General features: G+C 44.6%; 2 protein-coding genes across 3 annotated transcripts; both read right to left on the bottom strand.

The window, feature by feature from the left end:
- Positions 1 to 20,055: 20,055 nt before the first annotated feature.
- LOC124647811 (putative F-box/LRR-repeat protein At3g42770) lies at positions 20,056 to 22,452 on the bottom strand. Its single transcript, XM_047187681.1, has 3 exons — positions 21,697 to 22,452; positions 20,607 to 20,762; positions 20,056 to 20,504 (listed from the first exon to the last, which is right to left on the bottom strand). The coding sequence occupies exons 1-3, from the start codon at positions 22,450 to 22,452 to the stop codon at positions 20,211 to 20,213; spliced, it is 1,206 nt and encodes a 401-aa protein (XP_047043637.1). The 3' UTR covers positions 20,056 to 20,210.
- Positions 22,453 to 24,398: 1,946 nt separating this feature from the next.
- On the bottom strand, positions 24,399 to 27,315 carry LOC124649165 (SAGA-associated factor 11-like). Of its 2 annotated transcripts, none has more exons than XM_047188831.1 (4): positions 27,241 to 27,315; positions 26,814 to 27,149; positions 24,743 to 24,806; positions 24,399 to 24,653 (listed from the first exon to the last, which is right to left on the bottom strand). In XM_047188831.1, the coding sequence occupies exons 1-4, from the start codon at positions 27,280 to 27,282 to the stop codon at positions 24,556 to 24,558; spliced, it is 540 nt and encodes a 179-aa protein (XP_047044787.1). In that variant the 5' UTR covers positions 27,283 to 27,315; the 3' UTR covers positions 24,399 to 24,555. The 2 variants fall into 2 exon arrangements, with proteins under 2 accessions (XP_047044787.1, XP_047044788.1); XM_047188832.1 differs by having other exon boundaries at positions 24,399 to 24,642.
- Between the last annotated feature and the right edge of the window lie 135 nt (positions 27,316 to 27,450).

Here is a 27,450-nt window from a genome sequence, read left to right as displayed (position 1 = left end):
GTCCTGCTTAATCAATACTAAGTTAAAACGATTTACGACGATCTAGGGTTTTCACCGCATAATCGGAACATCCTACATGTAGTTGAGCCTGGCAGATACGAAAGATAATAGAAAACCAGCCCTAGACAAGGCCTAAAAACCAACGTAGAGTTGATTCCCGGAACATCCCCTCTAGGATCAGCAAACTATACCTTACGCACTACTGGATCATTCAACCCGTTTGCAAGGCCTAACTATGCAGATATCAAACTAATCCTTGAAAAACAAGGAACGATCATAACGGATCGAATCTACTAAATAAAGACTAAGCGAGGTGCTGCCCTAGCACCTAAAATAGATGTAAAGGCTGCTAGATATCTAGGGATAGCATAACTAAGCGAATACATCAAGATAATACCGATGCTAACCCTAACATATCTATGATAACAGCGTTGCTCGCCATCAACAAGGCTTCAGTACGAGCAACGCATGAACAACGAATAAACTTGATACTGCCTAGATCGCAAGATGCGATCTAGGCAGCATGGCGCTTACCCGGAAGAAACCCTCGAAACAAGGGGTGGCGATGCGCCTAGATTGGTTTGTTGCGAACGTGATCGTCCTTCTTCCTCAATAACCCTAGATACATATTTATAGTCCGTAGACTTTCTAACTTGGGAATAATCCCAACCGTGTACGAGCTAAACTCTATCTCTTAATTCTAACCGACACGTAACCTACTATAATTTACAGATACACGGGCAATCTAGCCAAACTCTTATACAAGGCCGATTCATGAATATTTTCCACGCATATTCTCTAAGCCCATCTCAATCACGGCCCACCTCTGACTTGGTTAAAATCTGGTGATAACACATGCCCCCCTGGTTTTGGTAATGATAATTCCAAAACCACTCTGTTTTTTATTCGTCGGGTCACGTCGTGGCAGAGCAGAACCGTCACAGTATCCTTCATCATGATGCCTTGTCTTCTCAACTTCTCTGCACGATTTGATAGTTTTTTGGCACCACTTCCTCGGAAACCGCTGTAGTATTAAATCTCCACTATATCCCCTTTTATTTAACCGCGCCGAGCAGTTCGCCTCTTCATCCCCTTGCTCTGTACTAGCCATCGGCAAAAAGCCCTCTCCTCTGCAACCATGTCTTCCTCTTCCTCCTCCGCCTCATCGGGCCTTTCTTTCCAGTCCTCCTCCTCCAGCGAGCCGATACTAGAGTACGACCAAATGGCGCAGTACGAGAAGGAGGCTCCCGAGCATTGGGACGAGAAGGAGTGGGACTTCACCGTCAGGGTGAACGACGCACCCCTGACCGTCGTCGGGTCAGACGATGACTTATCCCTGACCGACGGGGAGGCGGACCTCCGGTTCCTCGTCGACGGGGGATTGGAGGCGGAGAGCGAGGACGATCTCTACTCCTGGGCCAGCTTCACCTCCTACAACGAGGAGGAAGAAGAGGAGGACGACGCCTCCTCCGACGAGCCGCCGGCGAAACACTTCCGCGCCGGGTCGGAGGACGACGACGACGATGATGAGGAGGAAGAAGCCCCTGCCGAGGGCTACGGCAGCAGCGACGAGGAGCTCGCCGGCAGCAGCGCCGACAGTAGCTACGACGGCGACGACGAGGGCAGCGACGGCCCCTAGATTAGGGACTACTAGCGTAGGACTAGTAGTAGTAATCGGCTCTTCTTTTGTTCTTCCTTTCTTGAGCAATCGGCTCTTCTCTGTAAGAAACCCCTTTTATTAATGAAGAAAGCGTTTCTATGTCGATTTTGCTTTCATATCAATTTTGCCGATTGTCAAAGCAAGTCAACGCGCAAAGAGCCGATGGCAGCGCATCGGCCTTTACCATAAAACGCGAGTAAGGCCAAATCAGTTGCCTATTCAAACGGTAACCTGCAACCTTCGTCTGAGAGAGTAAACTCAGATCCCCAAATCGCCGCTCGAACAGATCCAACTCACGGCCACGCGAATCTTAGATCTCAATCGCGCAGATTCAACTCCGCAGCGAATCCAATGGCGGAATCATCCAACGCCAACGCTACGGTCTCTTGCCTGAAGGTAATCCTCAACCGCTCCTCGCCATCCGAGCATAGTGTTAGAATTAACAGCAAACACCTGAATTAATGTCTTATTCCGTTATTAATTTTAGGTATCAGACATTCTGCTGCCGCATCCTTCTCTCCCAAATTCTCTTTGTCTTGGCCCCCGTTCTTCCGAGAGTCCTGCCCATTTGATTTCATGCGAGCCCAATAGAATTCCCTTTGTGAACCAAAACTTAGATCTAACCTCTTGGGCCGACTGCTTACGAGCCTGACCTAACCCTCCTGAAGATTGGGTGTCATGGTACAATAGAGTATCCAGAACTCACCAAGCCACCTGGGAAACTATAGGAATAGCCAATGCTTTATCATTATCACTGTCTCCCCTTGAGAAACATGAAAACCTTCTGAAAACCATCGGCTACTTTTGGTCTGATGCTCTGAATTGCTTCATGTTTGGCCATGGCCCCATGACACCAACTCTTCTAGATGTAGCCATGATCACCGGTCTAGATATTGCATCCCCAAGCCCTTCTGCTTTTATGCTGCCAAAGGTTCCTTTCACACTCTCCTCCAAAACAGAGTGTACAAACTGGGGTGCCTACCTTAGACGCCACATGAAAACCAAAGGCCCTGTAACAGAGAAAGAACACATGGCCTTCCTGAACTTTTGGTTGGAACACTTCATATTCTGTGGCCCTTCACTTGCTCCAACCAAGAATTACCTTTCCCTGGCCTATGAACTTGCCAAAGGCACCCAACTTGGCATCGGTAAATTGTTCCTTGGAGAGGTCTATCGGTATCTCCAACTGATGTCTGTCAACCTGTTCTCCCAAAAGACAGTCAAAACAGGGGGGCCCTGGTGGTTTATTCAGCTATGGGCTCAGTTGTACTTCCAAAACCAGATCCCAAACTCTCCACCTTTGGCCACTTGCACCTTCCCAGATGCTAATGGGAAGCATATCCGATGCACTAGCTACGGCCAAGCTCTATATAGCTTTCCAGGCAGCAAACTGATCCCCAAGGAAGCATCAGAGTGGTTCGGGATTTTCTTCCAAGGCCTGGACAATCCCCTGTTCTTTCCTTACACTGAATCTGGAAATTTTGAAAATCCAGTCTCCTTCAGGTTGGACAGCTTTGCCGATGACCCCAGCACTCGGCACTTGTATTCCATCATGATCCGACCTTGCTTCCTCCCAGTTGGCATGAGCACCTCTAACAGGATCATCAAACCTGGTTATGAGTCTTACCAGCCGGTCGTAGTAGCCCGGCAGTTTGGCCTTGGGCAGGTGTCTCCACACTTCTTCCTCCACCACTTGACAGAAAGCAGAGCTGAGTTACCTGATGTCCTCACCGGCCAGAGGTGTTACTCCTTCTTTGATGCTCTAGCTATTCCCATCCCTCACAACCTCCGTTTCACCTCGTCAACCGATGGTTTTGAGACCTGGTGGTCAATGTGGAAGACCCATGCCTTCAGGAGAGCTCTAGGACCGTTGCTGAAACAACTTGATGCTGAATATGATATCCCTGCAGAACAGGTACCACTACTCACAAATTTCTTGCAGTGGCTCACAATGATTGTTTGTAACCTGGCTCTGTTTCCTTGCAGCAACAAGATGGTCCAGAACCTGTGCAAGCTGACGGCTCCCCCTTCAAATTCCTCCCACTAGCTCCGGTGGTTCTCTTCTGCAAGAGCTCACCACCCTTGAAGAAGGTTGTGATGCAGAGCCAGCCGATTTCGCCAAAATCGGCTCCCAAGAGCAAAGCATCTTCTGGGCCAGCTGCCCCCCGAGCCTCAATCAAGGCGAGAAAAGCAGTAAGGAAAGTAGCTGCCAGGAAGACCTTGAAGCGCCAAAACCCTACTCCCGCTCAAGAAAGTTTGCACGTAAGCTGATCCATGCCTTGGCTAATTTCATCTATCCTTCTAGGCTTCTGCAACATGCTTGTATTTCTTTTACAGGCCTCTACTGAAGAGAACTCCAGCGAGGACACACAGTCCAGTCGAAGGGACTCGAGCTCGGGCAATTCTGGGAAAACCACCACGCAGAGCCAGCCAGACTTGCCACCATCGGCTTCCAAGAAAAGGTCAGCTCCTGAACCTGCTGTTTCCCACGCTCCAATCAAAGCAGGGCTACGCACAAAGAGCCGATGCATCAAGAGAGCTCGCAAGGAACCGCAAGCCTCTTCATCAACCCAGGAGGTTTCAAACGTAATTACCCTCCATACTTTCCTCGGCTCATATTTCATGCTAACCCTTTGCTGCTCGCATTGGCTAACCCCTTCCTTTGCAGACTGATGACACATCCAGTGGGGAAGTCGAGGAGGTACTGATGCCATCCGCCACCCTGGACCTAGCGACCTCTAAAAGTGTAGCTGACAAAGTTGCTAATTTGGCCAAGGCCACTGCAGAAACGCAAAAGCCGATCATCTCATCATCGGCTGTCCCTCTGGTCTTAGGAGAGGTACACTCCTTTCCCTTGGCTCTACTCTTCTCTTTTGCTGCATACTGACGCTGTCCTTGTTTGTTTGTCAGGGTTGTGACCTCTCAAGCTTGCTAACGTTCGACCCTGAATCCATCGAGCCAGCTACTTCCAGGGCAACTGAAGAGCCAGGACCCAGCACTACCCATGGTCAACTCCAGCGTCTCCAGGCCTTGCTCTCCTCCTCAATTGAGACATTGGTTGAAAACCCCGAGGAAGTGAAGGGCATTCTTGAAGACATTCAGCCCCATCTCCCGGTGACATTGCAGGTGAAACTCTGGCCAGTTGTAACTCTGTCAGCCTTCAGGTCAAGGGTGAAGTTGGCTCGTCAGAGAATCGACCTATGCCACGCCCAGCTTCCGTTGAAAGCCGATATTGCAGACAAGTGTCAACGGCTTAATGAGAAAAAGGCTGCCTTGGACGCCAAAACTGACACCACTATCAGCAGCACCGAACTTGAGACCCTGCGCAAGGAACTGGAGGACCTTGAAGAGAGGGTCAGGGTAACCAAACAGCTTATCCAAGATAAGGAAGCTCTTATTGTCCGCTCCCAAGAGGAAGCAGAAGGCCTCAAAGCTGAACTGAAGACTGATCTGACCGAAATACGTGCCCTGAACAGACAGCTGGTGACAGACAAGGACGAAGATGATGAGGCCGAGATCGCCGAGGTGGATCGTGTCCGTGCTGACGCACTCCATGCCCTCGAGGCATTCCTACAGTAGAGCCTCTCTATGTAAACTGATAACTGCTCAATTGAGCTTGTACCTCTAGAGTCGATGGCTGTGCATCGGCTTTTTTTAGTCTGAAGTCGATGTCTGTGCATCGGCTGTAAATTTTTACTGGCCGATTTTATGCATCGGCCCCCATATTTCACTGTCCGTCACCCCACATGCTTGGGAAATATTTCTTGAGATGTTGACCATTGACAGCTACTGGGAATTTAACACCGTCCAGCTGCTCGAGCATGTATGCAGCCGACTGGTGAGTTCCACAGGCGCCTTCGTGTAAGAGCCGATTCGACTCGGCTGATCCCATGCATTTGAGAAGTAACCCTTCCAAAATCCTGTAGAACATATCATCTCCCATAAGGACATATTTCATGGCCTTGTACATTATCCGTTTAGGTGCCCCCTGAGCCGAATCTTTCAAGTAATTGAAGATATCGGCTCTCCAGTCATCCTGTTCCAGGAATTGTACCTGAACAGGAGCCATGAAAATTTGGTTGTAGCCGGCATTGCCATCCATGAAACTTAACACCTTATGACCAGCAGCTGCATTGATCAATGTTTCTGCCACCGGCATTGGATACTCATCCTTTGGAGTAGCTCTGTTGAGATCTCAAAAATCTATGGCGACACGCCATCGTTCATCCTTTTTCTGTACAGGTACGATACTAGACATCCATTCAGCATACCTGCATGGCCTGATGAACCCGGCGTCCAACATTTTCTGGATCTCTTTCTTGACTTCTTCTAGAATATCGGCCTTCATCTGACATGCACGTTGCTGGAACGGCCGAAATCCTTTCTTGAGAGGGAGCCGATGCTCAATGATGCTCCTGTCTAACCTGGCATCTCTGTGTAATCCCATGCAAAGCAATCTGGGTATTCTTTCAACAGAGCTATCATCAGGCTCCTCAGATGCGGATCTAACTTTTTGCTGATAAAAGTTGGTCGTGGCTTATCCCCAGGACCAATGTCAACCTCTTCTAACTCATCAGCCGATATAAACCCATACCCTAGCTTTCTGTCGCCTGCTAGATCGATGTTAAACACAGGCAAAACGTATGGCGAGGATAATATGGGCTAATTGCTGGAATCGGCCCCCATTTTGATTGCATTGCTCAATGAAGGTTTACAACTTGTTCGTGCTCTACTACGGGAAGGAGTCCCGTTACCACGACTACGTGACATGGTCGAGGCGAGATCATTACTTTTTATTTTTTGGGGCCGATCGCAGGGATCGGCCTTGCCACGTACGTCCATTGACTTTGGTCTTGTTACACTGTCAGGTCGGTGGATAAGACCAGCCTCACCCTGTTTTTTGTCACTTCGATGCGCTCACAGCCGTCCAAACTGACTCCAGAGAGTGGCTCTTGGTCTTCCGCTTCCCAAATGTTCATGCCAGCCGTTGAGATCTCGGCTGAGTCATCTGCATGGACGACCTCTACTTCATCTCCATCCCACTGTATCAAGCATTGGTGTATTGTGGATGGAATGCAGCAGTTAGCGTGAATCCAATCCCTCCCTAGTAGGACAGCGTAGGTGCTTTTGCTGTCGACGATGAAGAATAACGTAGGGATGGTTTTTCGGCCTACAGTTAAATCCACGCTCAGAACGCCTTGCGCTTCTGAGGCTTGGCCGTTGAAGTCGCTCAATGTGACGTTGGTTTTGATCAGATCGGCGCTAGAGCGTCCCAGACGACGTAGCATGGAGTATGGCATTATATTGACGGCCGCTCCCGTGTCAACCAACATCTTGTTGACAGGCTGCCCGTTGATATAACCTCTTAAGTACAGGGCCTTCAGATGTCTGTAGCTCTTTTCTCTCGGCTTTTCAAAGATAACTGGCCGTGGGCCGCAGTCAAGCTGTGCTACAGGTGCCTCTTCTGTTCTTGGAGCACAAAATTCCGACGGAAGTATGAACACCATGTTTGTGCCAGCCGATGCCTTATCATCGGCTTTCTTTTGTTTGGGGCGCCACTCTTTCTTCTGTGGACGACCCTCCTCGTCCAAAGTTTGCTGAATTTTTGCAGCCAGATCGGGCCGCGCTTTCCTCAACATGTGCAGGTATAACCTCTCGGCTTCCTCTAAGCTATGTAGTCGCTGAACCCTACGCTTTTGAGAGTGACTGAGTCCATCAGGGCACCACCTTGGCCGGTGGTATCTATCTTCTTCATCTTCTAACTCCTCGAGATCTTCCACCCGAGAGGACTCAGTTTGCTTGTTCCGAGATGGGAGAGGCCCTAGACGTTTGAATACTGACACGTCTCCTGTGTCCTTCTTCTTCTGTCTACATTCTGGGCAGTTGCCGATTGTAGGCAATTGGCTCATTCCTGAATCCCAGCAATGCTTAAAGAAAGGACAATCCCAGTGTCTATCCATGTCCTCCTGCTCTCTTGGCTTTTCCTTAGCGCGGCGTTCATATCCTTCGTCGTCTCTATCATACCGATGATTTTTTCTGTTGTCTACACTAGACCGACGGTCTCTTTCGTCGTCTACGTCGTATCGCCGGCGTTGGTCGTACTGGCGCTCATATTTGTTAAGGAGATGCTCGGAGAGTGGCCGTTGGTACCGCACATTTCTCACTTGTTCCTCTGTGATATACCGTTTGTCATCATATCGGGGCCGGTCGCGTGGGTCGGCCTCCTCTTTTTCCTTGCCACGAGAACGAGTGCTCTCTTCTTTGTCCCTACCAGGGTGGTATACAGGCCCTGCCATGTTAATACTGAACGAGAAATCTGGCTGGCATCTCACGGGTTGATTGCACTCCACCATGTTGACGGCAGGAAACGGTTGCGTGTCCACTTTCATGGCATACTGGCTAAAAATCAGACGGCCTTGTTCTATCGCCATTTGGATCTGCTGACGCAACACTTTGTAGTCGCTGGTGGTATGGGTGAACGAGTGATGCCACTTGCAGTATGGCCTTCCGTTCATCTCTTGCGCCGTAGGGATTTTATGGCCTTCGGGTAGCTTCAGCTGCTTCTCCTTGAGTAAGAGATCGAAAATTTGCTCAGCTTTGCTTACGCCGAAGTCAAACCCTTTTGCAGGACCTTGCGGTTTCACCCATTTGCAGGACACGGGGTTTGCCCCCCGAGCCCATTCAGCCACGGCTACCTCCTGGTCTCATGCGGAGTCTTCATCCTCTTCTGTCTCAACCAGGATTACCGGACGTTTGAATTTGTCCTGGTACAATTCTGGGTGGCGCTGCTCATACAATGATAGTTTCTGAACCATATGCGCCAGTGAAGTGTATTCCGCTTGGAAAGCCATGTCCTTGATCGGTGACGCGAGACCCAACACTGCCAGATCGACTGCTTCCTTCTCATTCAAACGAGCCGAATAACATCGGTTCCTGACGGTCCTGAAGCGCTGAATGTATTCCGATACCGTCTCTCCACGCTTCTGTCGTACCTGTGCCAGATCGGCAATGCCAGCCTCGGAAGCTTCTGAGTGGTATTGCATGTGGAGCTGCTCTTCCATCTGCTTCCACGTCCGGATTGAATCTAGTGGCAGCGAGGTGTACCACCCAAAAGCCGATCCTGTGAGAGATTGCGCAAAAAACCTTACGCGTAACTGGTCTGATGCTGAGATCATGCCCAACACTAAATTTTGAGAACTCAGGGAGCCGATACTTGGGCGGCAGTGGAATCAAATCATACTCGTTGGGGTACGGCTTGGAATAGCCGATTGCCCTCCTCTTTGGCACCATGCCGAACTAGTCTCTCAAGATTGCACTGATCTGGTCCACGGTGTTAGCTGCGGGAGCTGAGCTTTGATGATTCGTGGCGGTGGCATATTTAGCTAGCCACGCCTGCTTCTCGGGATCCGATCCAGAAACCCCTCCTGCTGTTCCAGAAATCCCTCCTGCTGCAATCTGGTTCGTGCGCGCCCAGTTAATGCAGTCCGGCACGTATGTGCACATGTATCCGTGCGAGATCTCGTTAGGTGGTTCATACAAGAACTGGTAATCACTAGGATCGCCACCGATCTTGTAGACGACGTACGCCGGTGAACCCGGCGGCTCTGGAGCTGCAAGCGAGAATGGCAGCTGCAGCCTGGTATGGAACGGTATCTCTCCTTGGTGAGTCCCTAGGGTAGGTCCTGATGGAGAGTACTGATGCTTCATGATCTCCTGAACCACGCGAACCGCCACGCGCTCGAAAGCGTTTACCAGGCTCTCAGAATGACGGTGTAGCGAATGAGCCACCATGTAATTGACTTCCTGACGCAGAGCTCTGGTGCACTCTTCTGAAGCGGTAGACAGATCCACCTCATCGAGGGCGCCCTCGGCTGAGAACCCTTTCGACCTAATGTCATGTGTGCGGGTCCTCTCGAAAGAGCCGATGAGGTCGGCTTCGAAGAGAGCTTTAAGCTCGTTATACTTCTTCTTATGCTCCTCAGTCAGATCTTCGTACGTGACTGGGTCTTCCGCCACCTCTGGTGCAGATGTCGATGCAGTTGATGTAGAAGAATGTCCCACCGGGCATGTGATACGTCTCCGACGTATCGATAATTTCTTATGTTCCATGCCACATTATTGATGATATCTACATGTTTTATGCATACTTTATGTCATATTTATGCATTTTCCGGCACTAACCTATTAACGAGATGCCGAAGAGCCGATTGTCGTTTTCTCGCTGTTTTTGGTTTCAGAAATCCTAGTAAGGAAATATTCTCGGAATTGGACGAAATCAACGCCCAGGGGCCTATTTTCACACGAAGCTTCCAGAAGACCGAAGAGAAGACGAAGTGGGGCCACGAGGCGGCGCCACACTAGGGCGGCGCGGCCCAGGTGCTGGCCACGCGACCCTAGCGTGTGGGCCCCTCGTGACTCTCCCGACTCTGCCCTTCCGCCTACAAATAGCCTTCGTCGTGAAACCCCCAGTACCGAGAGCCACGATACGGAAAACCTTCCAGAGACGCCGCCGCTGCCGCCAATCCCATCTCGGGGGATTCAGGAGATCGCCTCCGGCACCCTGCCGGAGAGGCGATTCATCTCCCGGAGGACTCTACACCGCCATGGTCGCCTCCGGAGTGATGAGTGAGTAGTTAACCCCTGGACTATGGGTCCATAGCAGTAGCTAGATGGTCGTCTTCTCCTTATGTGCTTCATTGTCGGGTCTTGTGAGCTGCCTAACATGATCAATATCATCTATCTGTAATCCTATATGTTGTGTTTGTTGGGATCCGATGGATAGAGAATACTATGTTATGTTGATTATCAATCTTTTTTATGATCTTGCATGCTCTCCGTTGTTAGTAGAGGCTCTGGCCAAGTTTTTGCTAGTAACTCCAAGAGGGAGTATTTATGCTCGATAGTGGGTTCATGCCTCCATTAAATCTGGGACAGTGACAGAAAGTTCTAAGGTTATGGATGTGCTGTTGCACTAGGGATAAAACATTGATGCTATGTCCGAGGATGTAGTTATTGATTACATTACGCACCATACTTAATGCAATTGTCTCGTTGTTTGCAACTTAATACCGGAAGGGGTTCGGATGATAACCTCGAAGGTGGACTTTTTAGGCATAGATGCATGCTCGGATAGCGGTCTATGTACTTTGTCGTAATGCCCAATTAAATCTCACAATACTCATCATATCATGTATGTGCATGGTCATGCCCTCTCTATTTTTCAATTGCCCAACTGTAACTTGTTCACCCAACATGCTATTTATCTTATGGGAGAGACACCTCTAGTGAACTGTGGACCCCGGTCCATTCTTTTAATCGAATACAATCTATCGCAATACTTGTTCTACATGTTTTCTGCAAACAATCATCATCCACACTATACATCTAATCCTTTGTTACAGCAAGCCGGTGAGATTGACAACCTCACTCGTTTCGTTGGGGCAAAGTACTTTGGTTGTGTTGTGCAGGTTCCACGTTGGCACCGGAATCCCCGGTGTTGCGCCGCACTACATCTCGCTGCCATCAACCTTCAACGTGCTTCTTGGCTCCTACTCGGTTCGATAAACCTTGGTTTCATACTGAGGGAAAACTTGCCGCTGTACGCATCACACCTTCCTCTTGGGGTTCCCAACGGTCGCGTGCTGTACGCGTATCAAGACTGTTTTCTGGCGCCGTTGCCGGGGAGATCAAGACACACTGCAAGGGGAGTCTCCACATCGCAATCTCTTTACTTTGTTTTTGTCTTGCATTACTTTATTTACTACTTTGTTTGCTGCACTAAATCAAAATACAAAAAAATTAGTTGCTAGTTTTACTTTATTTGCTATCTTGTTTGCTATATCAAAAACACAAAAAAAATAGTTACTTGCATTTACTTTATCTAGTTTGCTTTATTTACTCGTTGCTAAAATGGGTACTCCTGAAAATACTAAGTTGTGTGACTTCACAACCACAAATAATAATGATTTCTTATGCACACCTATTGCTCCACCTCGCTACTACAGCAGAATTCTTTGAAATTAAACCCGCTTTATCGAATCTTGTTATGCGAGAGCAATTTTACGGTGTTAGTTCGATGATGCTGCTGCCCATCTCAATAATTTTGTTGAATTGTGTGAAATGCAAAAGTATAAAGATGTAGATGGTGACATTATAAAATTAAAATTGTTCCCTTTCTCATTAAGATGAAGAGCTAAAGATTGGTTGCTATCTCTGCCTAAGAATAGTATTGATTCATGGACTAAATGCAAAGATGCTTTTATTGGTAGATATTATCCCCGTGCTAAAATTATATCTTTGAGGAGTAGTATAATGAATTTTAAACAATTGGATAATGAGCATGTTGCACAAGCTTGGGAAAGAATGAAATCTTTGGTTAAAAATTGCCCAACCCATGGATCGACTACTTGGATGATCATCCAAACCTTTTATGCAGGACTGAATTTTTCTTCGCGGAACCTATTGGATTCAGCTGCTGGAGGTACCTTTATGTCCATCACTCTTGGTGAAGCAACAAAGCTTCTTGATAATATGATGATTAATTACTCCGAATGGCACACGGAAAGAGCTCCACAAGGTAAGAAGGTAAATTCTGTCGAAGAAACCTCTTCCTTGAGTGATAAGATTGATGCTATTATGTCTATGCTTGTGAATGATAGGACAAATATTGATCCTAATAATGTTCCGTTAGCTTCATTGGTTGCTCAAGAAGAACATGTTGATGTAAACTACATTAAAAATAATAATTTCAACAACAATGCTTACCGGAACAATTCTAGTAACAACTATAGGCCATATCCTTATAATAATGGCAACGGCTATGGTAATTCTTATGGGAATTCTTATAACAATAATAGGAACACACCCCTGGACTTGAAGCCATGCTTAAAGAATTTATTAGTACACAAACCTGCTTTCAACAAATCTGTTGAAGAAAAGCTTGGGAAAATTGATATACTTGCTTCTAAAGTCGATAGTCTTGTTGCTGATGTTGATCTTTTGAAATCAAAAGTTATGCCTAATGAAAATCATAATAATAAAATTGTTACTACAGCAAATGCCATCCAAGTTAGAATTAATGAGAATATAAGATTGATGGCCGAATTGCGTGCTAGGTGGGAAAGAGAAGAAAATGAAAAAGAAGATAATATAGCTAAAGTTTGGACTATTACCACCACTAGCAATGCTAATGCTCCACATGTTTCTGCACCTCCTACTAATAATGGTAAAAGAATTGGTGTTAGCAATGTTTCCACTTCTAATGCAAAGCGCGAAAAACTGCCTGAAACTGCCTGTGATAAAATTGCTGAATTTTTTTCTAACATTGGGGATGATGATCCCATTTCTTTAGATTATAATGGTTTAGATTTTGATGATTGCCACATCTCCTAAGTTATAAAGTTCTTACAAAAACTTGCTAAAAGTCCTAATGCTACTGCTATAAACTTGGCTTTCACGAAACATATTACAAATGCTCTCATAAAAGCTAGAGAAGAGAAACTAGAACGTGAAACTTCTATTCCTAGGAAGCTCGAGGATGGTTGGGAGCCCATCATTAAGATGAAGGTCAATGACTTTGATTGTAATGCTTTATGTGATCTTGGTGCAAGTATTTCTGTTATGCCTAAGAAAATCTATAATATGCTTGACTTGCCACCATTGAAAATTGTTATTTGGATGTTAATCTTGCTGATCATTCTACAAAGAAACCTTTGGGGAGATTTGATAATGTTCGCATTACCGTTAACAATAACCTTGTTCCCGTTGATTTTGTTGTCTTGGATATTGAATGCAATGAATCTTGTCCCATTATATTGGGAAGACCTTTTCTTCGAACTGTTGGTGCTATCATTGATATGAAGGAAGGTAATATTAAATATCAATTTCCTCTCAAGAAAGGTATGTAACACTTCCCTAGAAAGAGAATGAATTTACCTTTTGATTCTATTATTAGAACAAATTATGATGTTGACACTTCGTCTCTTGATAATACTTGATACACACTTTCTGCGCCTAGCTGAAATGCGTTAAAGAAAAGCGCTTATGGGAGACAACCCATGTTTTTACTACAGTACCTTTATTTTATATTTGAGTCTTGGAAGTTGTTTACTACTGTAGCAACCTCGCCTTATCTTAGTTTTGTGCATTGTTGTGCCAAGTAAAGTCGTTGATAGTAAGGTTCATACTAGATTTGGATTACTGCGCAGAAACAGATTTCTTTGCTGTGACGAATCTGGGCCTAATTCTCTCTAGGTAACTCAGAAAATTATTCCAATTTACGTGAGTGATCCTCAGATATGTACGCAACTTTCATTCAATTTGAGCATTTTCATTTGAGCAAGTCTGGTGCCTCAATAAAATTCGTCTTTACGAACTGTTCTGTTTTGACAGATTCTGGCTTTTATTTCGCATTGCCTGTTTTGCTATGCTTGATGAATTTTTCGATTCCATTGACTTTCAGTAGCTTTGTGCAATGTCCAGAAGTGTTAAGAATGATTATGTCACCTCTGAACATGTAAATTTTGATTGTGCACTAATCTTCTAATGAGTTGTTTTAAGTTTGGTGTGGAGGAAGTTTTCAAGGATCAAGAGAGGGAGATGATACAATATGATCAAGGAGAGTGAAAGCTCTAAGCTTGGGGATGCCCCGGTGGTTCACCCCTGCATATATCAAGAAGACTCAAGCTGTCTAAGCTTGGGGATGCCCAAGGCATCCCCTTCTTCATCGACAACATTATCAGGTTCCTCCCCGAAACTATATTTTTATTCCATCACATCTTATGTGCTTTGCTTGGAGCGTCGGTTTGTTTTTGTTTTTGTTTTGTTTGAATAAAATGGATCCTAGCATTCTTTGTGTGGAGAGAGACACGCTCCGCTGTTGCATATGGACAAGTATGTCCTTAGGCTTTACTCATAGTATTCATGGCGAAGTTTCTTCTTCGTTAAATTGTTATATGGTTGGAATTGGAAAATGATACATGTAGTAATTGCTATAATGTCTTGGATAATGTGATACTTGGCAATTATTGTGCTCATGTTTAAGCTCTTGCATCATATACTTTGCACCTATTAATGAAGAAATACATAGAGCTTGCTAAAATTTGGTTTGCATAATTGGTCTCTCTAAGGTCTAGATAATTTCTAGTATTGAGTTTGAACAACAAGGAAGATGGTGAAGAGTCTTATAATGTTTACAATATGTCTTTTATGTGAGTTTTGCTGCACCGCTTCATCCTTGTGTTTGTTTCAAATAACCTTGCTAGCCTAAGCCTTGTATCGAGAGGGAATACTTCTCATGCATCTGAATCCTTGAGCCAACCACTATGCCATTTGTGTCCACCATACCTACCTACTACATGGTATTTCTCCGTCATTCCAAAGTAAATTTCTTGAGTTCTACCTTTAAATTTATATTCCTCTACCTTTACAATATATAGCTCATGGGACAAATAGCTTAAAACTATTGTGGTATTGAATATGTACTTATGCAGTTTATCTCTTATTAAGTTGCTTGTTGTGCGATAACCATGTTCCTGGGGACGCCATCAACTACTCTTTGTTGAATATCATGTGAGTTGCTATGCATGTCCGTCTTGTTGAAGTAAGGGAGATTTACCACTTATTTAATGGTTAGAGCATGCATATTGTTAGAGAAGAACATTGGGCCGCTAACTAAAGCCATGAATCATGGTGGAAGTTTCAGTTTTGGACAAATATCCTCAATCTCATATGAGAAAATTAATTGTTGCTACATGCTTATGCATATAAGAGGAGTCCATTATCTGTTGTCTATGTTGTCCCGTATGGATGTCTAAGTTGAGAATAATCAAAGCGAGAAATCCAATGCGAGCTTTCTCCTTAGACCTTTGTACAGGCGGCATAGAGGTACCCCTTTGTGACACTTGGTTAAAACATGTGCATTGCGATGATAATCCCGGTAATCCAAGCTAATTAGGACAAGGTGCGGGCACTATTAGTATACTATGCATGAGGCTTGCAACTTGTAAGATATAATTTACATAACACATATGCTTTATTACTACCGTTGACAAAATTATTTCTTGTTTTCAAAACCAAAGCTCTAGCACAAATATAGCAATCAATGCTTCCCTCTGCGAAGGGCCTTTCTTTTACTTTTATGTTGAGTCAGTTCACCTATCTCTCTCCACCTCAAGAAGCAAACACTTGTGTGAACTGTGCATTGATTCCTACATACTTGCATATTGCACTTATTATATTACTTTACATTGACAAATATCCATGAGATATACATGTTATAAGTTGAAAGCAACCGCTGAAACTTAATCTTCCTTTGTGTTGCTTCAGTGCCTTTACTTTGAATTATTGCTTTATGAGTTAACTCTTATGCAAGACTTATTGATGCTTGTCTTGAAGTATTATTCATGAAAAGTCTTTGCTATCTGATTCATTTGTTTACTCATGTCATTTACATTGTTTTGATCGCTGCATTCATTACATATGCTTACAATAGTATGATCAAGGTTATGATGGCATGTCACTCCAGAAATTATCTTTGTTATCGTTTACTCGCTCGGGACGAGCAGGAACTAAGCTTGGGGATGCTGATACGTCTCCGACGTATCGATAATTTCTTATGTTCCATGCCACATTATTGATGATATCTACATGTTTTATGCATACTTTATGTCATATTTATGCATTTTCCGGCACTAACCTATTAACGAGATGCCGAAGAGCCGGTTCGTTTTTCGTTGTTTTTGGTTTCAGAAATCCTAGTAAGGAAATATTCTCGGAATTGGACGAAATCAACGCCCAGGGGCCTATTTTCACACGAAGCTTCCAGAAGACCGAAGAGAAGACGAAGTGGGGCCACGAGGCGGCGCCACACTAGGGCGGCGCGGCCCAGGTGATGGCCGCGCGACCCTAGCGTGTGGGCCCCTCGTGACTCTCCCGACTCTGCCCTTCCGCCTACAAATAGCCTTCATCGCGAAACCCCCAGTACCGAGAGCCACGATACGGAAAACCTTCCAGAGACGCCGCCGCCGCCAATCCCATCTCGGGGATTCGGGAGATCGCCTCCGGCACCTCTGCCGGAGAGGGGATTCATCTCCCGGAGGACTCTACACCGCCATGGTCGCCTCCGGAGTGATGAGTGAGTAGTTAACCCCTGGACTATGGGTCCATAGCGGTAGCTAGATGGTCGTCTTCTCCTTATGTGCTTCATTGTCGGGTCTTGTGAGCTGCCTAACATGATCAAGATCATCTATCTGTAATGCTATATGTTGTGTTTGTTGGGATCCGATGGATAGAGAATACTATGTTATGTTGATTATCAATCTTGTTTATGATCTTGCATGCTCTCCGTTGTTAGTAGAGGCTCTGGCCAAGTTTTTGCTAGTAACTCCAAGAGGGAGTATTTATGCTCGATAGTGGGTTCATGCCTCCATTAAATCTGGGACAGTGACAGAAAGTTCTAAGGTTATGGATGTGCTGTTGCCACTAGGGATAAAACATTGATGCTATGTCCGAGGATGTAGTTATTGATTACATTACGCACCATACTTAATGCAATTGTCTGTTGTTTGCAACTTAATACTGGAAGGGGTTCGGATGATAACCTCGAAGGTGGACTTTTTAGGCATAGATGCATGCTGGATAGCGGTCTATGTACTTTGTCGTAATGCCCAATTAAATCTCACAATACTCATCATATCATGTATGTGCATGGTCATGCCCTCTCTATTTGTCAATTGCCCAACTGTAACTTGTTCACCCAACATGCTATTTATCTTATGGGAGAGACACCTCTAGTGAACTGTGGACCTCGGTCCATTCTTTTAATCGAATACAATCTACTGCAATACTTGTTCTACTGTTTTCTGCAAACAATCATCATCCACACTATACATCTAATCCTTTGTTACAGCAAGCCGGTGAGATTGACAACCTCACTGTTTCGTTGGGGCAAAGTACTTTGGTTGTGTTGTGCAGGTTCCACGTTGGCACCGGAATCCATGGTGTTGCGCCGCACTACATCTCGCTGCCATCAACCTTCAACGTGCTTCTTGGCTCCTACTTGTTCGATAAACCTTGGTTTCATACTGAGGGAAAACTTGCCGCTGTACGCATCACACCTTCCTCTTGGGGTTCCCAACGGTCGCGTGCTGTACGCGTATCAGCGTGCCAGAATGTGTTGCCTGCCAAAACCCACCGGCGAGCAGCGACGGGCAACACGTAGAGCCGTGAGGCTCCCAGGACTGCTGGTGGGCCCTAGTCCCTCGGGCGAAGGCCCTCAATGCTCCGGCACACGTCCAAGCTGGTGCAAGGGCGTGCCACCTGACCTATACCTGGTCAGGAAGGTGATGGATTGCTTCGACTAGTTTCCTGCATGGCATACATGTAAACATTAAATACGAGCCTCGATCGGCTCTCAGGTTATCCTGTGAATCGGCTCAAGGAGCCGATCCACCCATGATTCGTATAGGATCTACGATAACATGGTGGTCCTGCTTAATCAATACTAAGTTAAAACGATCTACGACGATCTAGGGTTTTCACCGCATAACCGGAACATCCTACACGTAGTTGAGCCTGACAGATACGAAAGATAATAGAAAACCAGCCCTAGACAAGGCCTAAAAACCAACGTAGAGTTGATTCCTGGAACATCCCCTCTAGGATCAGCAAACTATCCCTTACGCACTACTGGATCATTCAACTCGTTTGCAAGGCCTAACTATGCAGATATCAAACTAATCCTTGAAAAACAAGGAACGATCATAACGGATCGAATCTACTAAATAAAGACTAAGCGAGGTGCTACCCTAGCACCTAAAATAGATGTAAAGGCAGCTAGATATCTAGGGATAGCATAACTAAGCGAATACATCAAGATAATACCGATGCTAACCCTAACATATCTATGATAACGACGTTGCTCGCCATCAACAAGGCTTCAGCATGAACAACGAATAAACTTGATACTGCCTAGATCGCAAGATGCGATCTAGGCAGCATGGCGCTTACCCGGAAGAAACCCTCGAAACAAGGGGTGGCGATGCGCCTAGATTGGTTTGTTGCGAACGTGATCGTCCTTCTTCCTCAATAACCCTAGATACATATTTATAGTCCGTAGACTTTCTAACTTGGGAATAATCCTAACCGTGTACGAGCTAAACTCTATCTCTTAATTCTAACCGACACGTAACCTACTATAATTTACAGATACACGGGCAATCTAGCCCAAACTCTTATACAGGGCCGATTCATGAATATTTTCCACGCATATTCTCTAAGCCCATCTCAATCACGGCCCACCTCTGACTTGGTTAAAATCTGGTGATAACACCTACGAGATACTTTTCCAGTTGAAGATTTTGAACTTCGTCTAGACGCTTTTAGCTCATATAATGAACTTAGGTCCGACTGTTCTAAATCAACCTCCGAAATATTCCCTACTAGAGTGGATACAAGCTAGCCATCTAAGATGTCATCCGTTTCATCCTCTTCTAGAAAGGAAGATTCAAGCCCGGTGGAAGCTTTGGACATGACCGTTAAACGATCACGCTCCATATGCCTCAACACGTTGACGGATACCGGTATCTCATCGGACTGTCGACCCATAGAAACATCTACCCTACCTAAATTTGAAGAAATATGAGAATCTGAAAAAGCAGTAAAAGAGGTTGAAGACTGTTTCGTACCAGCGGTGTCAAGATTCTTCGCCGCTTTGCGACGCATGGCCTTCTGCATCATATCCTCGTCGGTATCTCCTGCACCATCCTCCGCCACCGCATGTCTCTCGCTCCGTCTAACCTCCGGTTGGAGGACTAGTGGGGGACACACAAGTTGCGGCTGAAGACAGACTTTCGGCGATGACGACGCTGAGCGTTGCGAAGAACTTGCGGACGGAGGGGAAGAGGTCGGAGAAGACCCCTCAGACGACACCGCAGGAAGCACTTGGTGGTCTGGAACTGTTTCCGCGTCATTGCATTAAACCCAGCCAACACAGACTCTTCAGTTCTAAGATGCAGTCCCTTAAAGGCTTAAACCATGTGGTGCACTAAAACTAAGTGGAGCCCAAGCCACACAAAGACACAATGCAGAAACTTATCCCAGAGATGCTCACTGTCAGACCACTAATACAGCAACCGACTGCCAAACAGAATGTAATTATCGCTCGGGATGACTGGGTGTTGGCACATTATACTAACTGTGGACAAGATGTGAAACAATTCAAACTATATTTAAAGATAAGCTAGACTAGTAGAACTGCAAAGGATTGAATCATTGAAGCATATATACGTGCAACCTGTTTCTCCCATCCAGAAGTCATGAGTCTCAGAACAAAAGGAAACACTAAAGATGGAGTTCAACTTGTTCAAAAAAAAAAAAGATGGAGTTCAACACAGAACAGTAATGCACCCTTCAGAGCTCTCACAATCATCATAGTTGATGGTTGTGATCTGTGAATGCAATCCTCCTTAAAAGTCGTCAGGACTGTCATATACATCACTCTCAGAATCATTATCCCACTCCAGACTTTCATTTGCCATCTTCTCGACTATGCTCAGCGTCTTGCCTTCTTCACCTGTCCTTCAGTAGCACTTATCTTCTCCTGTAGGGCCCTCTTCTTGATATATTCATAGAGAGTAACGTGTATCTCATCCTTCCTGTACTTGTTAGTCACTAGAATGGTAACACTGATTTTGTCCAGGCTGACCCCGTTTGCCACCAGAACATTCCCTAGCTTGTCGATCCCTTCATCGCCCTCGGAGCATTGTATCGTGACACTTTCAAGGAGTGGACATTGAAAGGTCATTCCATCAACTGGCCGATTCTTTGTTTCTGCTCCTTCTCCAGCCTTGTGAACCTAGAGACAAACAAGGAATAAATATAAAAAAGGTGACTTTTAGTGACTCTTATTAAGCTAATGCAATAATTCTACATGCATCTTATGACATACCGATTTATGAATCAACTTGAGCTTTTCTAGTCTTGGTGAAAGCTGGAGGAAGCGGAGCACAACGAACAAGTCCTCAGTCAAATACCATTTGCCAATCTCCAGAGTTACAAGGCTCTGAAACACTGAACATGTTGGCAGCTCCTTTTCCAACATAACCTTGCATTGAGAGGGTTAGCGATTATAAACTAATCGGTAGGACAAAGATATTTTGGCATTTCCAAGCATGGTAATAGTGTATGCCATTGAGATTGTTTTTCTAAACATGAACAAAATCGCTACGTGAACCATCTACAGGAAAAAAAAATACCCATCATGTTTTTAATAAGTAGCAACGAGCCATATGCTGGTAGAATAGCTGCACCTTGAACTTAGCATGCATATCTTTTTTCCATAAGCATACACACAGCAAGTCAGCAAGTGTTTCACATCTCCATATCAAGCAGAAGACCTTTTGACAGCCAGATTTACTCCAAATGCCTTTTTGAGTGTACTACTCTATTCTGATGGATATGACAAGTTAAATCATGAAACATGCATATTATGCAACTTCAACAATTACTTACTGAAGTTCAGAACAACATACAATATCTGCAGTACTATAAGTAATAAGGAGTAGTATCCTGATCCCATGGATAGTAGGCTGTCATACTAATCATAATACACTAGCATTGAACACCAACAAGCATAACTTGCAAAGAACCTCCAGAAGTAAAACTAACAACTTCTGACTCAGACACATGACTGCACTTTAACAAAGTAAAGGAAAGCAACAGTCAGTAACACACGGACAACCTTTAAGAAGAAAAACTAACAGCTACTGGTCTCAAATCACCTCGAAGACTTGGTCAAATATATTTTTGTATTTCGAAAATATCAATTGCATCAAGTAAGGAAATTAGCAGTCCATATGGTGCTGAAGCTTGCTTGCCATCCATTTACAAATATCCTTTTGTTCAGAACTATTTTCCAAACAAAATATGGTAGTTCTATCCATCCAGTTTTCATTAAGAATTAACAGGGTTGATGTTTGAGCAAAACAAACTAGAACAGTAACATATAGAACAACTGGCTTATTTCTATGGAAACATACCTTTATGTCTAAACCAAATAAGGCAAGCTTCTTGGCATGCACAAGAATTTCTGTAAACTTACATCCACCATCAAACGTAGTCCCACGAGCATCTATCTGTGCACTCTCTAGAGTGGGCTGGTCTCTCCAAGAAATATTTTTAAGTTCATAACCCATGCACTCAAAGCTAATCAGATGTGGGGCAGATATTGTAAAACATGGTGGGATATCAATGGAGCCATCAATGGTCAGCCTTTTTAACACCTTGGAGTCTATGAGGTTAAGATAGCATAATGAATCTATCAAATGTATGTCTTCAAGGTAAGGGCTGTGAGCAATGAACTTGTTCAAAGATGACTGCTCAAATTCCACATCACGCAGAGTCAACTTTTTGAGAGACGGGAGGTAGATTTCATCTGGTATTACACGTCCAATATGTTCGAGATCATTGCCAGGAGCTCCCCACTGTAAATTCAGCTCCTGAAGTGAGTGGCAGGTGAAGATGCAAGGAGGTAAATGAGTCTTATCATAATCATCAAGTATCACATCAAGCACTTTAACATTGTGGTTCACTGCATACTTCATCCATCTCCGCATGCCTCTGACGTGTATGCCAGGAAACTCATCCCAATGTAGTTGGAATGTGTGCAAATCTACATTGGAACGGACGAGCAAACGGTCGTTAACCATACGAGCAAACTTTTTGGCCGTCAAGCCCTCAAAATCTTTAGAATCAAGGCGTATAAACTCCATGGCATCCTCATCAGCTGGATTCATAGCAACCCCACCTCAGATTGCTTACCTCAAACACCTGTGATGCGTAGACACATTCAACACTTTACACATTTAATACAAGACAAAAGCCAGAGGCCCCAAGAACTGATATCAAGATTATGCATGTTGCTTCAGTATAAAGGTTTTACTTGTTTTCATGATTTTAATGATCTCTAAAGCGTGGATCATGAAGCAGGACATTTTTTCGAACAGCACAAGAGTACTTCATTATCCAACAACCTAACAGAATACAAGAAATCTTGACGAGCAATTTTTTGCAGCTAATCAACACAGATCCAGGATTACAAACCATGGAAAGACATTGCTTATAGTATAACTTCTGTGATTTATTAGTTAAAATATATTGACTAGCTATTTCCATCATGTCAGACTTGTTTAGGTAGCTAGTGTGTCAATTCAATAATAATAACAATAATGAGATTATTTAAGATCTTTTTCGAAGAAAATCGTGGGTATCACTAATGTTTGGTTAAAGGAGCCACTAACTCGTCTTTGTAATGGCCTAATTCGTGGTTGATTAAGCAGAAGTAATAGCTTAGCTAACAAAGAAAGTGTCATTGGTGTGCACAAGAAGCTAGACCAGACAGACTCGCAGAATACAACTGGGAAGATCTACCTTGTGAGCGAGAACAAGATTCTACATTCCTACCCAGCTATGAATAGAAAAACTGCAGGACAATTACCTCGCGTGGCACCTGCTGTGAGGAAGGGAGCGAGGAGAATGGCGGTGGCGGCGGATTCTGATTTTTAGGGTAGAGATAGGAATATAGGATATAGGTTGTGCGGCGTTGGCTATGGCGAATTGGCGATTGGGGGAAAGGGGGTCTTTCTCTCCCATGATTGACGTGCGTGAGCAAAATATTGGCGCCAAAATGTCAGATTAGGCGGGAAAACATCCGCCTGTGCTATAAACGCCCAAAAGGACGACCAAATAGTCGTCAAAATCAAAGGTTTCACAATAAACAGACAACTTCGATTTATTGTATGGAATTTATAAGGATAATTTCAAATCCAATTATCCAAATTGAGTCGGCAACTCGATAAACAAAAGGAACATATTTCAACTATACACCGTTGACTACAGCCACCCGAATAGAATTGTTGTTTTATGAGTTCATTTCACAAGCTGCATGTATTTGTAAACTTGGTAACATATACCTCTTCTTTTCAAATTCCCCTTCATACTTTCCTATTGCAGTAGCTACTCCCACATGTGAGTCTACCGTGGTTGGCTTTGGCTATGGCAAAGAAAAATTCGTTCATTGCAAGAAAAACTAAAGGCCAAAAACCTACTTCCCAGACTTTTTTTAAAAATAGAAGTATGACTTACAAAACCAGATGGAGGGATTCTGCTTGTCAGCAAGATAATTGCAACTTAATAAACTTGCCCTAAAGAATTACAATTGTTCAACATTTGAATTCGGGACAGAGCTGCATCTGTCAGTTCGGATTAATAGGTTTAGTTGGCAGTGAGCATATTAGAATTGCAACTCATCGAGCACACAAAGACACATTTGTGCCTACTGGCTACTGATGACCAAACGATGCAGCTTGAGCAACCAACGTATTACCTGACACAATACTAACGCTTTTTTTTTTTTTTGAGAGAGACACAATACTAACGTTCTGATAAAGAACAGTTTGCATTATCCCTCTGAAAGACTTTACTAAATCATATACGCGTCCACAATTTATTAAGTGCACCATAAAAATTCTGACCCGTGCAAAAATCATCATGTTCCGCCTAGTTAACTAACAATCTAAATTTAGCAGCCAGTTCTGCTCGTGTTGATGCAGTCCGTTGGCCGATGAGACCTCCATGAGCAGCTCTCGCATTAGCCGATTGCAGATGTAGAATGTGGTAAGCTGGAAAGGGCGTCCAGTTTTTAAATAGCGGCATGGCACACATCAGGCACAAGGCAGCACACTAGAACAAAGGACTTGCTGGATCGAACTGTATTACTGGGAGGAAAGCTAGACAGCAAAACGGAAAATCCAATCTATGCCTTAATATACATATAGGGGACTCAATGTAACAGATAGTACCATGCAAACCACATTAAACAACGCTATGTGTTCCAGCCTTCATATGGAGTTCAAGCACCGAAAACATGGCAGTAGCATAGCGCTGCTGTCAGGACTCCTGGAATGTATGGTTACTGTGCTCCTCCCCTGCAGCACCACTGCCACCATCAGTTAAACCTTTCGGAACGCTCGCGCTGTTTGTGGCTACTATGTTAAGAGTATGGGGAATAGGAAGAAGCTCTGTTACCATTACTACTTCTGTTTCGTCCGGCTGTACTGCTCCTCGTGGTCTTTGGACGAGCTTTGCGACCCTGAAAGAGAAAATGACCAGAAAGCGCCAGGTGAATAACATCCTTTTGTGGTACTATGTTGCAGAGTATTACTACTTTGTATTCTCTGAAGGGAAATCTTATTTGCCCTTCATGCAACAAATATTCAGTCCAGCCAGCGACTACATGTAGAAAACACATAACGATAGCCAGCAAATGTGACAGAAATACTACTTATCCAGGAATCTCTCGCAAAATAATCAACACTTCAATCAAGTTTTTATATAATGTCAAGAGCTGGATATGGTCAAGAGGCAGATTATATTCAATACAAAGGTAGAGAAGAAATTTAAAAGGAGAAGAACACATATCACTTGCATCCAGTTAGTGTAAAGAACATCACAAATATCACCATATGACATTTTTCATGCACCGGTGGACAAGTTGGAATAGAAACAGATAAAGGACCCCTCAGTATACAACCAGTTTACAGTTAACACTGATTCATGAACTCTTTCATCCAATCAGCCATAGCATTTCCAATATCACGAATTCAATTAGCCTGCTGTTCTAAATTAGTACTACCTCTGTCCATAAAAGGATGTCAAAAGTTTGTCTAAATTCGGATGGATCTAGACAACTTTTAGTGTATAGATACATCCAAATTTGGACAAACCTTCGACATCCTTTTATGGATGGACGGAGTAGTATTTTCTTTAGATTCACATGGCGTCATAAAACCTATGCCCCAGCTCCAGTTTTTACTCAAATCAAGGTTTGTTCACATTGTGCAAACATAAATTCAGCATCCTCCCACAGAGCTGACATCATTTGCCAATTTAGATGGCCTGAAGACCAGCAGGACATTCAGCGAGTGCAGATTTCAGAGACAACTCACTAAGCATGAGACTAATTTATCATATGCATGGGTCGTTTTAGTCATCATGATGTAAAAAATCTATAATTCTACATTTGCACCAAAAAATGAAAGATCTCAGAATAATTAGCTTTGCATCACCAAAACATGATGACGCCCCAGAACTATAGCGAAGAACATTATATTGTGTACATGAACTTCCTGATGAATCAAAATCTCTGAACAATCACAAGAGCCGAACCGAGTGCAAAACCTAATAAGTTCCTAAGCTAACATGAATAATAGATGTGGACGAGTTGACATCACACGTGCATTTGCAAACAAGGCTTAATTGGTAGATGCTTCTGAACAACTGAATACATACCAATGTAAGAGAAACATAATCATACCGTTTTAGATTTTACCTCTACAACACATATTGAATATTCTGGAACCAGCTCTGCCTTGAGTCCTAGACAGTAAGGCATTGCCAAATTCCATCCAGCGGGACTAATGATTTTTCCATAGTGGGAAATCCGCAAAAGGCAATTATTGTAAATTTTAATCATCATGTGCTGAAGACTACCACAATTTTATTAGTGCATAAATTCTTCACATTATTTAGTTAATAATGAATCTAAAGTTGAAGTGCCTGGTTGGAGATATAGCATTAATTTCTTCTTATGTGAAACTAATGTGCCACTGAAGTTGCTTTAATGATGCAAAAAAAAAATATAGTTATTCATCTAGTAGTTAGTACACCACACAAAATTAGCGGATGAAGATACCTGTATATAGAAGTAATTAATTACCTAGAGACATCAAAAGTACCGTAGGTTATTTAACTCGTACTAGGATCAAACCAACTTTATCAATAGTTTTAAGGGTGCAACTGAACATCTACAGAGTGGCCCAAAACAACCTTCTGGTAATAAATGAAGACCCAAACTGAATATAAGGTAGTGAGGCTTCATGAGGACACTTCCTCAAGAAGGTGTCACTCCACTCACATCAACAATACCGGCTAGCCTATCCACAACAATTAAACGGCATATGCAGGTGTAAGCAAGAAGCCAAGAACCAGCACTTGTGATGCCACACAAATGGAACCACCGAGACTGAGATCCAGTAAAGGGAACACGCAATTTTGAGATTTGAGACAGCAGATGCCTGAAATAGATGGCGCGTTGTACCTTGCCCATGCACTTCTCGAGGTGCGGGGCGAAGCGGCCGGCGACGACGGGGCGGCCGCAGTTCATGCAGTCGACGACATCGGCGGCGATGGCGGGGTGCGTCTGGCCGAACACGTCGGGCGCGCCCTTGTTCCCCCCTCCTCCCCCGGTCCCGCGGGTGGCGCCTCCGTCCTCGGCGCCGGGGTGGTCGGCGGCGGCGCGCGCGGCCCAGGCGCGGAGCTCCTCCTCCTCGGCGTCGACGCTGCGGTCCAGGCCGAGGCGCGCGATGCGGTGGCACTCCGACGCGACGTCCGCCACCGCGAGGTCGAGGAGCTCCTCGAAGCAGCTCAGAGCGAGCTGCGCGCGCGCACGCACCAGGGGAAGAAGAGTGAGAGGGAATTCGTCAGTCAAAATCGCGAGAGGGGATTTGGGAAATTTGGGGCTGTACCTGGGATCGAGGGCTGACGGGGGCGTCGTTGGAGGACGACATAGCGGCGGTTGGTTTCTGCTCTTTCTTTGTTGTTGAGGGTTTGGTAGACTGGTGACGATTATTTTGTTCGAAGACAGAACTGTTGAGAAAGAGTAAAATGCATGGCGCATCCTTAAATTTGTCGGCGAGTTTCGAAGTGATCACTGTACATCGATCTTGCGCAATTAC

Source organism: Lolium rigidum, chromosome 4, assembly GCF_022539505.1.
Source record: "Lolium rigidum isolate FL_2022 chromosome 4, APGP_CSIRO_Lrig_0.1, whole genome shotgun sequence".
In the NCBI taxonomy this organism is placed as follows: Eukaryota; Viridiplantae; Streptophyta; class Magnoliopsida; order Poales; family Poaceae; genus Lolium; species Lolium rigidum.
This window is presented reverse-complemented; position numbering and strand designations above follow the sequence as displayed.

Excerpts from the sequence above, each read along its gene's own strand:
- LOC124647811 (XM_047187681.1), bottom strand. The coding sequence starts at position 22,452 with ATGAATCCAGCTGATGAGGATGCCATGGAGTTTATACGCCTTGATTCT. Across the intron at positions 20,763-21,696 it reads TATTTGGTTTAGACATAAAG|GTTATGTTGGAAAAGGAGCT; the intron begins GTATGTTTCCAT and ends TCTCAATGCAAG. Across the intron at positions 20,505-20,606 it reads TCAAGTTGATTCATAAATCG|GCTGGAGAAGGAGCAGAAAC; the intron begins GTATGTCATAAG and ends TAGGTTCACAAG.
- LOC124649165 (XM_047188831.1), bottom strand. The coding sequence starts at position 27,282 with ATGTCGTCCTCCAACGACGCCCCCGTCAGCCCTCGATCCCAG. Across the intron at positions 24,807-26,813 it reads TCGAGAAGTGCATGGGCAAG|GGTCGCAAAGCTCGTCCAAA; the intron begins GTACAACGCGCC and ends TTTCTCTTTCAG. Across the intron at positions 24,654-24,742 it reads ACGAAACAGAAGTAGTAATG|TGGTGCTGCAGGGGAGGAGC; the intron begins GTAACAGAGCTT and ends TGATGGTGGCAG.